Here is a 14,664-nt window from a genome sequence, read left to right as displayed (position 1 = left end):
GAGATGTTTGTAAAAACAGGTCCATAAACTCATGGGGAATGGAGTTTAGGAGGTGGAGATGAATGAAATTTGCCCTGAGTAGTTCCTGAGCACCTCATGCTTTCTAGGATCTGCACCTGCATCACCACTTCCGAGAACACTTTAGAGAGGAGTAGGCATTGACAAAGATCCAGGGAGGTGCGCATACGTACTTTTTGTTCTTTTCGTTCCACAGCTGCGTTGCATTTTTCTATTCCCCAGTTTCTTAAAAAGTCTCTGAGATAGCCAAACAGGGTTCCAATTCCATATCCCATGTAAGTGAAAACCATAACATGAAGGGGTGCTTCCTCAAATGATTCAACAATGAGCTTATCATAAAAATGTGGCTTCCCATTTTGCTGAAAACACAAAAGAAAATCCAAGGTTAGCATTCTCCTGTTACATATATACTATGATACTTAAAATTGTGAACTTTCAACCCTTTGAATTCCAAAGGCCATATTTAAGATTGTAAATAAATTAGAAACTGATCGTTGAAGAGGGTAATAAAAAATGCCAACTTTATTTTACAAGCCATAGTAACATAATTGATTCAAGCAAAAGTTCTCAACAGAAACTCAAACCATTGGGTGAAGAGTCAATGAGGAACAGAGTGTTTGCAAGTTGCTAAAGTATGACCCCCATAGCTTACTTCCTAATCACAAACTTGGGGTCGTTACCTTAACCAGGTGATCAAATTATATCACAAGTGTTGGAATAAGCAGCCACTCTACACTCTTGTTATGTGTAATATTTAATACACAGCAAACCTATGAAATATTTAACCTGAACTTAGTCAAGCTCTTATGTTTAACTTCCATTTTACAAGAAATACTAGACTAAAGGAACATGGTAAACGACCTTATGTGAAAACAATCAGATAATCCAGAACGTAGAATTTTCTATAGGACAACTGTCCTGGTCTTTAAAAAAAGTCTGATAAAAGAAAAGAAGGGTGGAAGAGAGGACTTATGGGAAACAAGTAAATCCAGTGTGTGTTCCTTCATCAAATTCTGTTTTCTTTCTTTAATTTTTGTGTGAAAAACCAGGTGAAAGACAAATTTTGAGCAACTGTGGAAATCCAAATGTGGACCATATATATTTGTAGGTCTCAAAGAACTTGCTTTATGCTTTAATCTGGGTGCTTCTGTATTGGGTGCATATATATTTAGGATAGTTAGCTCTTCTTGTTGCACTGATCCCTTTACCATTATGTAATGTCCTTCTTTGTCTTTTTTGATCTTTGTCAGTTAAAGTCTGTTATTCTTATTAAATTCTTATTAAAGAATTATTAATTATATTAGGAGAGATAGCGATATTTTTAGTTACATCACATAATGTTTTAATCTTTGTAGAGGCATGCTGAAGTATTAAGGGGCAAAGCATTATAATAGCTGTAGTTCTCTTTAAAGTGGTTTGTCAAAATTGCATAAAAACATAAAGCAACTTTGAGAAACGTTAACTCTTGAATCTGGATGGAGAGTATCTAGGTGTTCATTATATTATTTTTTTCTACTCTACTGTGTGTCTGAAATTTTTCATAGTAAAAAGTTTTAAAAATTTTCTGTTTTATTTCACTTTTCAGTAGAAAGTAGAGTTTTAGCACCAAACCATTCTGATGACTGTTTAATTGATTTGCACAGAGTAGCTCAAACAACATCTGGTCAATTGATTAGTAAATACATATTTCTAATATTAATATTTAATTGTTTTAGTCCTTAATAAATATTTATTCATTCATTTATTATTTCATTCAATAAATATAAATCAATCTGCAGATTTCCCATTTCTTAATGAGATGACACACAAAAAATGTTTTGAATACTTGGAATACATAACTTTTAGTGATTTACAAAAATTGTCAGATCTCTACTAATATTTAATGTACTAATTTAGCTTATACATATATATGTATTTAGATGTATTTAGAATGATTTATGATATTAAATCATGTACATTTGAAATACTGTTTTGGCGATTCTCCTAGTCTTTGTCATTGTAATCAACACAGTTTTCTAGAGCATATTATCTTCATTCCCTCTACATTATATGAGAAGCAGAATTTTTGGAATCTCTGTGATTTAGTCACTGGAAGTTTTATCCCAAGCCACAAAAATAGATGAAAAGCAAATCAGTCTGGTAGATGAATATTTTAAATCTCTACATTATTATTCTTAAAGAAATTTTAAAAGCCTTTTTATAGTGATATCTAACATTTGAATTCTTAAGTCAAAACACCACAAAATATTATTAAAATGGCTTGCCTCCTTATTTATTTATTATTTCATGTTACCTCTATAGGTACCCCAAACTAACATAGGTGGATATTCCTGTCTAGTGTGTCATCCCAAACACTACTTGATGGTATAAGCTAATGAAAATGAAAGAGCATTGGTTAATATGCAGTCTTGAGTAAAAGGTAAATGACAGGTTATACTCTTGGCTTGTATATAGGGCATTTGTTGCATGCCTTCCCTGAGCAAGCAACATGTTCAGCACTGGGGATTCAAAGATGAACAAGACAGACCCCATTCCTACTCCTCCCTCTTACTATGCCCTTACCCTAGTCATGTAGGTCTGATGGATGGCTGATCTTGCTATGCTATTTTAGTACAAACCTTTGGCTCCCTTCGTTGGCTCTGTTCTGCACTTGACGTTTAGACTACATCGATCTCCACAATTCCAGGTGACTTCCTGGCCCAGTTAAGATCCACCCCCCACATCCTTCTGCATCACAGGGACACAAAATTGGCTTCGTTGCTGGATTTGTCCAGACTCTAGCAAAGGGGACTCAGAGTCTCATGAAGGAAGACATGTTGGAACTTTTACTGATTAGATATGAAGTCAAGGAAGAGGAAAAAGAAAACTATCTGTGAGGAGCCGTATAGTATTGTTGATAAGAAGAAAGAAGGACTTGGAAGGAGGGCTGCTTTTTGGAGAGAAGACATGAGTCTGTACAGAACATGCTAATTTGGGGGTGGTGATTGCCTGCATAAATTCCCAGAGCACTGAGGAATGTAGGAGAAAAGAAAGACCCTGACTGAGTCAATTACTACGGGCCACAGTTTAAGTCATGGTTGAAGGTGAATGCGATAAGGTATAAATCATAAAGAGGGAAGAGCAGTAGGCTTGGGACAGAATTTGTGGATACAGTGCTTTTTCGGGTACCACAGAAGAAAAAGGGTGAATAAAGAGAACCCAATGTGGGTGACCTCAGAACCTTAATTTAACCTGCTTACAAATTAACCCCTTTGACTGACTTAGAGAATGGCTAAGTTATGTGGGTGTATATGAAGACAGAAAATGTGAGGACATTCAAGTCCAACCCATGGCAATCAGCAGGTTTTCTCTTCTTCCTTTCCTGGCCCTATCTTCATTTCTGAGCTTCACATGTAACCAAATCAAGTGGTGCTTTTCTCTTGAAATCCATAGGCGGTTTCTGCTTGAATTGGCTCTGAGGCAACCCTGCACTGTACATCACAGATGGTCTACCTAGATGCAAATAAAACCCTCAGTTTGTTGCACAGACTGGGCCTATATGTAACAATTTACTTGCCCCTGTGACTTTTTCTGGAAGAAAGTAATAACACAAAGGAGAAAATTTCAACAATGTCCATCAGCCCAAAGCAGTATCTATTTTCCTCTCATATAAGTAGATACATTTTTAATTTAATGTCACTTAATTAATTTTATTTGGCAGAGGAAAAATGAGATACTTTCACAGAGAAAAAAGCTATCTGGAAATGTATCGGTCTCCTTAAGAGATAGCTAGTGACTCACTTACTATATTCTTTTACTTATAATTGAAGTCAGTCACACCTCCCAGGAGGAATTCCTCAATCTGTTGTTGGATAGTTATTTTGAAATATAAAATTTCATCCTATCAAAGTAAATGAAGCATAAAATCTTGCTTAATAAGTTTGCATTTATTAAGCACTTGTTATTACTGCAGATAAGCATTGTTATTTGTAATACACTTTGACTTGTTCTACCTTTTCTTTCGCAGCCTTAAAAATAAACAGATCCTGAGCCACATTGCCTACAGTATCTAGTCATTTGGGATGCTGTGACATCCTGGGGTTTGTTTACTTCCTGTGCTTCTGTCATATCTGGAAATAAACTGGGTGCTGGAGTATGCAGGGAGCCCTTCACAGACAATTACTCTTCTGTTCAATAGGTAGCCCTTTTACTGGCTGTCCTAGGCTAACATTAGAGGAGATATGAAATCAATAAATGCCGTATGTTTTCCCCGGAATTGATAGTGCAGTAGGGTGTGTGTGTGTGTGTGTGTGTGTGTGTGTGTGTGTGTGGTGGGGACACAAATGACCATAATATAGAGCAAAATGTGAATGTCATAGGGTGATGCGAATGAAGGGACCACATCACACTGGGTGATCAGGAGTGATTCTTGAGGAGGTTGAACTGGAGTCTGGTGTTGCTGGGTGGTCAAGCATAACAATGAAGATGATTTGCTCAGGGGTCAGACCTTCCTTTGCTGCCTGTGTGACCTTGTGAAAGTCACTTAATTTTTTGAGGTCTCAAATGTCTCCAGTGCTAAGTGGGGCCATTAAAGGTCATTTTTGAAAATTAAGTGAGATTGTATATGCAGGTTACCTGCTACAATACAAAAACTCATTAAATGTTATGATTTTTGTTAAATATTCTGAATAGAGATGATAGATGAAAACTATTAGAATGGATAATGCTGCTTTTAGAGACATATTTGAGAAAAAAGAGAAAGACAATATTTTCTGTTGGTCATATATATTGACCAAGGGTATATATGGCTTCCTTGCCGGATTTGTCCAGACTCTAGCAAAAGGGACTGAGAGTCTCACGAAGAAAGATATGAGATCAAGGATATACATTGACCTAGGATATATTGATCAAGAATATAATGTATCAGCTGGGCGCGGTGGCTCACGCCTGTAATCCCAGCACTTTGGGAGGCCGAGGCAGGTGGATCACCTAGGGTCAGGAGTTCAAGACCAGCCTGGCCAACATGGTGAAACTCTGTCTCTACTAAAAAATACAAAAATTAGCCGGGCGTGGTGGCAGGCGCCTGTAATCCCAGCTACTCAGGAGGCTGAGGTAGGGGGAATTGCTTGAACCTGGGAGGCAGAGGTTGCAGTGAGCCAAGATTGCATCACTGCACTCCAGTCCGGGTGACAGAGCAAGACTCCATCTCAAAAAAAAAAAAAAAAAAAAAAAAAAAGAAACAAGAAAAAAGAATATAATGTATCAATACCTAGAGAGAAGAGGGAGAATGAGGGTCCTCTAAGGAGACAGCAAGTGGGAGAGGGAGGAAGAGGTGAGAGACTGAAGAGTGACACAAAGTTGAGATACTGAAGTTCAACAAGACCGTTGTATATGGGGACTCTCACAAGAAAACTTGAGTAAGTAATTTTATCAAACTGTTATCCCTGCAATTTTATCAGACAGCAGGGACTTAAGGAGAGAGAGAGAGAATGTGAAGGCAATGGGACAGGGAGCTGAGACGACTTATTAAAGAAGTATAGTGGTAGGGAAGAGGACAGAGAGAAGGTGGTGACTTTGGTTACTAATAGTGAGGGGAGTTGCTTATTTTGCAATAAAGACTGAATGTATATAGGAGCTTAGAAAAATATTTAATAGATTAAGCATAATTGTAGAAAAAGGTAAGAGACAGTATAATTCCTGGAACACCACCCCTTGAGGGATACAGGATGAAGAGCACATGTGACTGTCCTGGCCACAAGGACGCACACTATCTCCGTAGCACTTTGAAAAATGTGTGATGCAGTCACTTCTTGTGCTCTAGCTCTTTAGGGTATGATACAAAAGGATGAGCAAATCTAAAACCAACTTAATGTTGCCAATTCACCATCCATTCACAAACAGACTTTTGTTTTCAGAGTGAGGCAGCCCATGCAACATGACACATTCCATTACACTGCTAGGTTAGTCCTTGAAAAGAAAAGTCAGGGTGAGAATGAGGAGGAAGAGGAGGGTTTCAGGCCTTAGTTGCTCTACAAGGGCGGGAAGGTTGGGGATAAGATTGGCTCAGGGAGGATGAAATGGCAAAGGAAATCTAGAGCACTGGAGCTAACGAGGGGGCCATGTTCCTTTCTGAAATGGAATGTATTTGGGGTTTTCCACATCACGATCAAGATTGGCATAGATCCTTCTCTGAGGGAGAACACAAACTTCCAAGGATACTGATGTTTAAGACTAAGTCTCTGCCTACATTGTAGCAGTTAGGTTTTGAGTAGGGAAACAGAACCACTGTGAGTGTTATAGAATAAGAGACTTACTTTAAACATTATATGATGTTCAAACATAGAAGCCTGGTTAAAAATCTATGGAAGGTAGACAATTTCCCTGCTGGTGGCATAAAGAGCTTCAGAGATCATCTTCACAGTAGACATAAAGTATAACTGGTAAAAATTATAAAAATATAACTTTTTAAGTATTTGGACATTGTCTTAATGGCATATAGCAAGTGAAGAAATATTTATTGAAGGAAATACACTAAATATCAAAAAAGAACACTGAGAGTTTGTGGCATTGAGCCATGACCTACTCTCTCCCTTTATCTCCCAGTTCATCAAGTAGAAACATTCTACTTTGAGCAGGTGGCCAAGAAGTTAAGGCTTCCTCTCCTCTGCTTCAGGCAAGGGTTATGGTATTTCTTTGAGAGGGGCAAGCTACCACCATTTCTTGTCACTCTCAGTTTTGTTTTGCAGAGGCTAAATTCTGTGCAAGTGTGGCTGAGAGACTGAGGGTTTGCTTCCTCTAATGAACACCCACTCGTAGGGTAGAGACTCTGTATCAGACATGGCATGCTGAGAATACTGGGGCCCCAATTACCCTTACTCCAGCACACTAGCAGGATAGAGGTTCCATGGTGGAAGAGGAAAGCCAAGAAAACCAGAAGGTATTTCCCCGCCTAGAGCTACTATCCTTTCCCTAGCTCTGAAGCAGTGATTCATTGGCTTTGCCCAGTGGGAGAGAGAGCTCCAGAGCATTCCCCAAGATAACTTATTTTATTTGGTACAAAGAGTAGGGAAGTTCAAGATTAAAGGGTGCTCTGGAAAACAGTGGAGATTCTGGTGGCAAGCACTTTAGAAGAGACTGGTAGCTCGGTAAAAGCAACAAGCTAATCTTCATGTAGGTAGTTTAGCCAGAGAGAACCAGGGAAATTGATAGCTATGAAGAGCCCTCTTAAGATCAGAATAAACCTCAAAGGCTAAACATACCAAGGATCATGAATTTAATCGGATCAGATTGTGAAGCAATTTATGCCCCGGGGCACTGTCAAAACCAATAGAGCAATCAGGCAGCAAGTAGTGGAGTGGAGACTCACAGTTGAGAGTGATACCAACAGAGGAAGATACCTTTACAGAGTGATTTGGGAAGGCACAGTCATATAGAAGCTTTCTAAAACCACTGTCACTTCAATGACATGCTGAAGTCTGCACTCTCTAAGGGGCAACCTTAGAGGTTTTACACCGTGAGGTAAATACACTTTATGAAAATAGATTATCTAAGTCACTAAAAAAATAAGCAAACACAACAAAGACAATCCTCTGGTGGGGGTAGGGGGGCAGTGATTAGTATTCAGAGTTGCTACAATTTATTTAAAATTTTCAATTTTAAGCCAAAAATATGAGTCATGTAAAGAAACAGAAAAATGTGATCTACATAAGAACAACAGATATTGCTTATGAGAAGGACCAAGATGTTGGACTTAGTAAATACAGCCACGTGGCTATTACAAATATACATAAAGAACTAAAGGAAACCATGTTAAAGGAGTAAAAGAAGGTATGATGACAATGTCTTATCAAATAGAAAATATTTATAAAGAATAGAAATTACAATAAAAAGAACCAAGTGGGAATTCTGAAATCGAAAAGTGTAATAACAGAAACAAAAACTTACTAGAGGGGCTCAATAGCAGATTTAAACTGGAAGACCAAAAAATTAGAAAACTTTAAGATAGCGAAGGAGAATTTATACATACAAAATACAAACAAACAAAAAAACCAGAGGAAAAAAATGAAGACAAATGAACAAGGCCTCTGAAACATGTGGGATACCGTTGAGTTCACCAACATACGCACAATATGAGTGTTAGAAAGAGAGGAGAGAAAAAGGAACAGAACAAACATTTCAATAAATATTAGCTGAAAACTCCCTAAATTTGATGAAAAACATTAATCATACCTATGGAAGCTTAATGATATCCAATTGAATAAAGGCAAAGAGATCTGTTATCAGACATATTATAGTAAAAATGTTAAGAGACAAAGACAAAATCTTAAAAGCAGCAAGAGCCAAACAATTGATCACATAAAAATCAACCCCAATAAGGTGAACAGCTTTCTTCGGAGTAGAAAAAATGGAAGCCAAAAGGCAGTGGGATGACATATTCAAAATGCAGAAATATTTTAAGAAGTCAACCAATAATCTGATGTTGGCAAAACTAGCCTTCAAAAATGAAGGCAAAAATAAAGACATTTCAGGATAAACAAAAACTGAAAGAATCTGTTAATAGCAGACCCACCTTTCAAGAAGTACTAAAGGAAGGTCTTCAGACTGAAAGCAAGTGACTTCAGACAATAATTCAAATCCAACCAAAAAAAAAGGGGGCACAGGCAAAGGTGATTATGAAATTATTAAAGTAGCTCATGCCTGTAATCCTAACACTTTGGGAGGCCGGGGCAGGTGGATCACGAGGTCAGGAGATCAAGACCATCTTGGCCAACATGGTGAAACCCTGTCTCTACTAAAATATGAAAATATTAGCCAGGTGTGGTGGCTTGCGCCTATGGTCCCAGCTACTTGGGAGGCTGAGGCAGGGGAATTGCTTGAACCCGGGAGGCAGAAGTTGCAGTGAGCCGAGATTGCGCCACTGCACTCCAGCCTGGAGACACAGCAAGACTCCGTCAAAAAAAAAAAAAAGTATAAATACACGTTTCTTCCCTTCCCTTTACTACTATTAAATAATTTTAAAAGAAATTGTATAAAACAATATGTATAAATTCATTGTTTAACTTACATATATAGACATATGTTATGCAATAACAGCACAAAGAAATTGGATGTGAGCAAAACTGTATTGAATTAAGGAAATTATACAACATGGCAATTAGAGCCCACAGCAACTAATGAATAAAACCAGAAATGTTAAATAAGAAGATAAGAAAGATGATGTAACAAACTCTTTCTTTCTCAATATGTATACACACACACACAGACACACACACACACGTACATGCATACACTTACATATTTGGCATCCTTTCTTTTCCAGCTTCTTAAAAAAGACATAAAATTTTACAACCTAACATTTATAAGATTGTACTGTTGATTTTATAAATATATAGATGTCATATTATAACAGTAATAGCATAAAAGGGAAGGTAGGCTATATAGAAGTAACATTTCTATATATCACTGGATTTAAGTTTGTATAAATTTGCAGTTGATTTTGGTACATTAACATATGTATGGTAAGCCCTAGAGCAACTAAGAAAACTCAAAAAAAGTGAAAAATTATTAAAATAATGAAAATATCATACTAGAAAATATTCACTTAAAACACAGAATAAAGCACTAAACTAAGAATGGATACACAAAAAGGACATGAGATATACAGAAGGCAAAAAGCAAAAATACATAAATGAAACTATCTCAATTATAACAGAAGATGTGAATGCATGAAATGATCCAATCAAGTACAGATTGTCAAACTGGATGAAAACAAAATCAAATCTAACTCTAAAATGTCTAGAGTAGATACACTTTCAATTCAGAGATGCATACAAGTTAAAAGTAAAAGAATGGAAAAAGATATATTATGAAAACAGCACCCGTAAGAAAGCTGAAATTGCTATAGTAGTATCAGACAAAATAGATTTTAAAACAAAACTGTTGCTGGAGAGATGGATACTTTATAATAATAAAATGATTAATTCATTAGGAAGATGTAACAATAATAAACATATATGCATCTACCATCAAAATCTCAAAAAGTGCAAAGTAAAAACTGATAGAAATAAAGAGAGTAGAAAATTTCATAATAATATTAGAGTCTTTAATATGTTACTTTCAATAATGAATAAAATAAGCAGGCAGAAGACCAACAAGAAAACAGAAGACTTGAACAATAGTATAAACCAACCAGACTTAAGAGATATCTATAGAACACGTCTCCCCAAAACAGCAAAACACACATTTTTCTAAAGCGCATATGGAACATTCTGCAGCTAGTCATAAAATAAGCCTCAATAAATGTAAAAAGCTTGAAATTATGCAAAGTATGTTCTCTCCAACCACAATGGAATTAGAAATCAATAACAGAAAAAATGTGAAAATTTACAAATATGTGGAAATTAAACAACATTTTCCTAAGTAGTAAATGAGTCAAAGAAGAAATCAAGTGAAATTAGAAGACACTTTGAGATAAATAAAAATGAAGACATGTATACCTAAACTTATTAGATATAGCTAAAGCAGTGCTGAACAGGACATTTACAGCTCTAATGCCTCTATTTTAAAAAGAAAGATCTAAATCAATAACTTATCACCATATTTAAGACGATGGAAAAAGTAAAACAAACTAAAGCTAAAGCAAACAGAAAACAATCACAAAAATTAGAGTGGAAATTAATGAAATAGATAACAGAAATAAGTTGGCTCTTCAAATAAATCAACAAAATTAACAAAGCTTTGCTTGGATGGATCAAGCAAAAAGAGAAAACAGCCACATTGCTAAAATCAAGAAAGAGGGACATTGCTGCTGTCCTTACAGAAATAACACTGATTATAAGGGAATGTAATGAATAATTATATGTCAACATATTAGAATTAAGATGAAATGGACACTCTAAGAAAGACACAAAATACAAAAAACCAACTCAATAAGAAGTAGAAAATCTGAATAGACCCATAAAAATGAAGACATTGAATTAATAATTTGAAACTTCCCACAGAAAAAGCCCAATCCCAGATGTTTTTGCTGGTGAAAAAACATTTAAAGAATTAATGTCTATTCTTTACAAATTCTTCTAAAATATTCAGAAGGAAAAAACACTTCTGAATGCATTATATGAGCCTTATCTTACCTTGGTGACCAAAATTAAACAAAGACATCACAGAAAAAGAAAACTACAGACCAATAATATATCAATGGTGAAAATGATTTTTACACACCATGCGGCAGACAGAACACACTTAATAATAAATATATATATATTCATATATATATATATATTCATAATTTTCTCTGTATTTCCTAGCCTTTCTTGCAATTATCGTAGGCCATGTGACTCATTCTGGCTGGTGGACTCTGAGTGGAAATGGCATGTGTCACTTCTGGGCTGAGGCAGTCATGAGCTGGTATGCCTCATCCATCTTTCTCTTCCTCTACCGTTGAATCTTGCAAACCACCAGATCCAGACGGAAAAGCTACAAGGTGAAAGTGGTTCCGGATCTTCAATGAACTTTACATGTTTGACAAATAAAACTCATTGTTAAGCTAGTGAGACTTACGGCTTTTCTGTTGCAGCAGTTAGCATTATTTATCCTGATTAATCCACCCATCCAAAATATTTCTGCATCTCTAAGACTCATTTTATTCTTGATAACCTGAAGGAAAGTTCTGTTGTAGGAGATGAGCCTTCAAAGATTGTAAGAGATTCAGACTTCATTCATAGTTATATAGGAGCACTTCTCCCTCAGACTCTGAATAAGCCTTGTGGTCCAACTGTCATTATTACAGAAGAAATGAAACATAAAAATGGGGCTCAATTTGGGTTTCATGAGCATAACACTAAGACTTGAGTGCAAGTGTGGCTTCACAAGACCACAAATTCTCCTTTCAAACAGATCATCTGGTGGGGTTTGTTATGTGATGCAGACTGTTGATTGTCTACCTTATGGTCATATTCTTTATTTGTTGCAAGAATAGCCTTGATGTTCAGTTGAAGGTGACCTTTCTCTAGCCTCAGGGGGGTAAAGCATAATTAGTCCAAGACAGCCATAGTAGTCTTGCCAGTGACTGGTTTAGACATGGGCATGAAGACCAGTCTTGGCCAATGGGAAGTGAGGGAAGGTCCATTGGGTGACTTCTGAGAAAGGCTTTATGTAAGAATAAAAATAGTTGGGGAAAAAAAGGAAAATGTCTCTGTTTTTCTCCAGACATTGTTGTGTCTGATTGGGATTTCTGGAATTACAGCAACCTTCCTGTGGCCATAAGGGGAAGGCATTTTTTTATGCACAAAAGATGGCAGAATGAAGAGACGGAAAATACTCATTTTCGATTACATTGTTGAGTTACCGAATCAACAAAGCCAAGGACTACCCAATACTAGACTTGCTATGAGAGAATAACGAAAGCCTCATTTTAATCTACCCACATTTGAGGCTTCCATTACTTGCAGTGGAAATGATCCATCAGTCAGTTCCCATCAGAGTAACAAAAATTGTAAACTAAATATGAGACTAACGGATGGGTCTCAGTGGAGGGGGCAGGACTGATGGCTATCTAGTACACACTGATATACTCATCTCAGTTGTTTATGTCCCAAATCAACTCTGATTGGTTAATGAATGCCCTAATCTGATTGGTAGTACCATTGACCCTTGAACAAGATGGGGGTTAAGGGTGCTGACCTTCTGTGCAGTCAAAAATCCATGTGTAACTTTTAACTTTTCAAAAACTTAACTGCTAATAGCCTGCTGTTGATGGGAAGCCTTACTGATGAATAGCAGATTATCGCATATTTTGTATGTTATATATATTATATACTATATCCTTATAAAGTAAGCTAGAGAAAAATATGTTATTAAGAAAATCATAAGGGAGAGGACATGTATTTTCTATTCATTAAGTGGAAGTGGACCATCATAAAGTTCTTAATCCTCACTGACTTCACACTAAGTAGGCTGAGGAGGAGGAGGAGGAGGAGGAAGAGAAGAGGTTGGTCTTGCTATCTCAGGGGTGGCAGAGATGAAAGAGGAGGATGAGGTGGAAAGGGAGGAAGGAGAGGCACACTCAGTGTAACTTCTATTGAAAAAAAAATCAGTGTATAAGTAGATCCTAACAGTTCAAACTTGTGTTATTCAAGGGTCAACTGTGTAGGTTATGCACTTCTAGCATGTATTTTTTTTTAAATCATCGCCTAATGGTTGCTAAAATTCAGTTCTTTCCTCAGTAGAAAACTCTGCTTTTAGTCTAAAACATTTGAATGTCTGATTGATTTCAAAGCTGCCATTTATTTCTCTTCCAAGTACTTTGGAATGTCAATTAGATATGACTGAAGTTATACAAGTGATATAGCACCAAAGATCATGAAAATGGAATGATACAAGAATGATGAGAGTACAGTTCTACCTTACTTGGAAGGGCATATAATACAACTTAATTTGCCTTACTTAATTAGGGTGAATTAATTTCTCTAAATTGTCTGGAGATTTTAAGAAATGAGTATTTTAACAATAGCTTTATGACATGTATTTTATAAAAACAAATGTTCAGAAATGCTTTATAAAACTCAAGTCTCAGCCCAGATCATTTGTTTACAAATAGGAGAGTTGCTTCTTTTAGAGTGTGTCACTTGATTCTACATGTATACAGTCATGTATGATAAACCTATTTGCACACAGCACCTTCCTGATAATTTTTGTTTTGGAAGGCACCAGGTGCAATTAATCATTGACCAGTTGACAGTTTATTGGCTGATAAATTTATATGGACATAGCACCTTCCTGATAATTTTATTTTTGTTTCGGAAGGCACCTGGTATAATTAATCATTGACCTGTTGGCAGTTTATTAGGAGACTGTGTAATAAAATAATGTTTCACATGATAAAATCCAAGCTTCAAGAAAGCTCCTATTTAGCAGAACCAAGTAGGATAGCTGGAGTAGAAGAAATCTAGTTGCTCAGTCAACCCAAATTGTTCAGGCCACTGAAATCTACTAATATGTAAGACAACTTACAGTAAAATTTACTTTTTTGACAGCGTCAAAACTCCAGCACCAAATCGATTTGAAATATTTTGTTATTGTCATTATTTTCTTACCAGTTCAACACTAAATCAAGCCTCATTGAGTGTCCATTTTACCAATTGTTCTGCCAGAACACAGGAAATGTCCACAGAAACACTGAAAGCTGACAAATGGTACATAGAGAGATGTTCAGGGAACAGCTGTGAGAACTGGAAGGAACATGAAGCTAACACTGGCTGGAAAAGGCAGGGGAAGTTTCATGAATGAGGGAAGAATTGATCAAAGGCTCGACAGTTGAGGAGTGGAAGGATAGGCACAGTAGCAGTGAATAGAGAGAAAGATCCCCAAGATAGAATTGAGAACATCAGGATAGATACCCATCACCTTTCTCCTGGACCACTGCAATCACCCCTGGGTGGTCTCTTTATTTGATTTTGACTCCTCAACTCTACAGGTGCTAGACAACTCTTTCTCTAGCTCTAACATCCAACCATCATTTATAACAGCATTTTTTTGGTGAATAACAAAAAGTATGTATTTGCATGTAGAACTGACACAAATGATACACTATTTAGTTCTTGATTTGGGGTAGTTTAATTTTATGGGTGATGGTAAAGTTTCTCATTGGGTTAAATTTCATTGAAGGTC

At 36.5% G+C, this 14,664-nt stretch overlaps 1 protein-coding gene across 9 annotated transcripts in view; it reads right to left on the bottom strand.

Moving 5' to 3' along the window:
• Positions 1 to 14,664, bottom strand: part of SPTLC3 (serine palmitoyltransferase long chain base subunit 3) — a 247,582-nt gene that overhangs the window by 134,470 nt on the left and 98,448 nt on the right. For all 9 annotated transcript variants that reach the window (XM_054542014.2, XM_054542016.2, XM_054542021.2 and 6 more), the window contains one exon: positions 192 to 377. In XM_054542014.2, the coding sequence (XP_054397989.1) occupies positions 192 to 377 (186 nt within the window). The remainder of the gene's footprint in view (positions 1 to 191; positions 378 to 14,664) is intronic.

This window comes from Pongo abelii, chromosome 21 (assembly GCF_028885655.2).
Source record: "Pongo abelii isolate AG06213 chromosome 21, NHGRI_mPonAbe1-v2.0_pri, whole genome shotgun sequence".
Lineage (NCBI taxonomy): Eukaryota > Metazoa > Chordata > Mammalia > Primates > Hominidae > Pongo > Pongo abelii.
The sequence above is the reverse complement of the archived record's forward strand: the minus strand, read 5'-3'. Positions and strand labels throughout refer to the sequence as shown.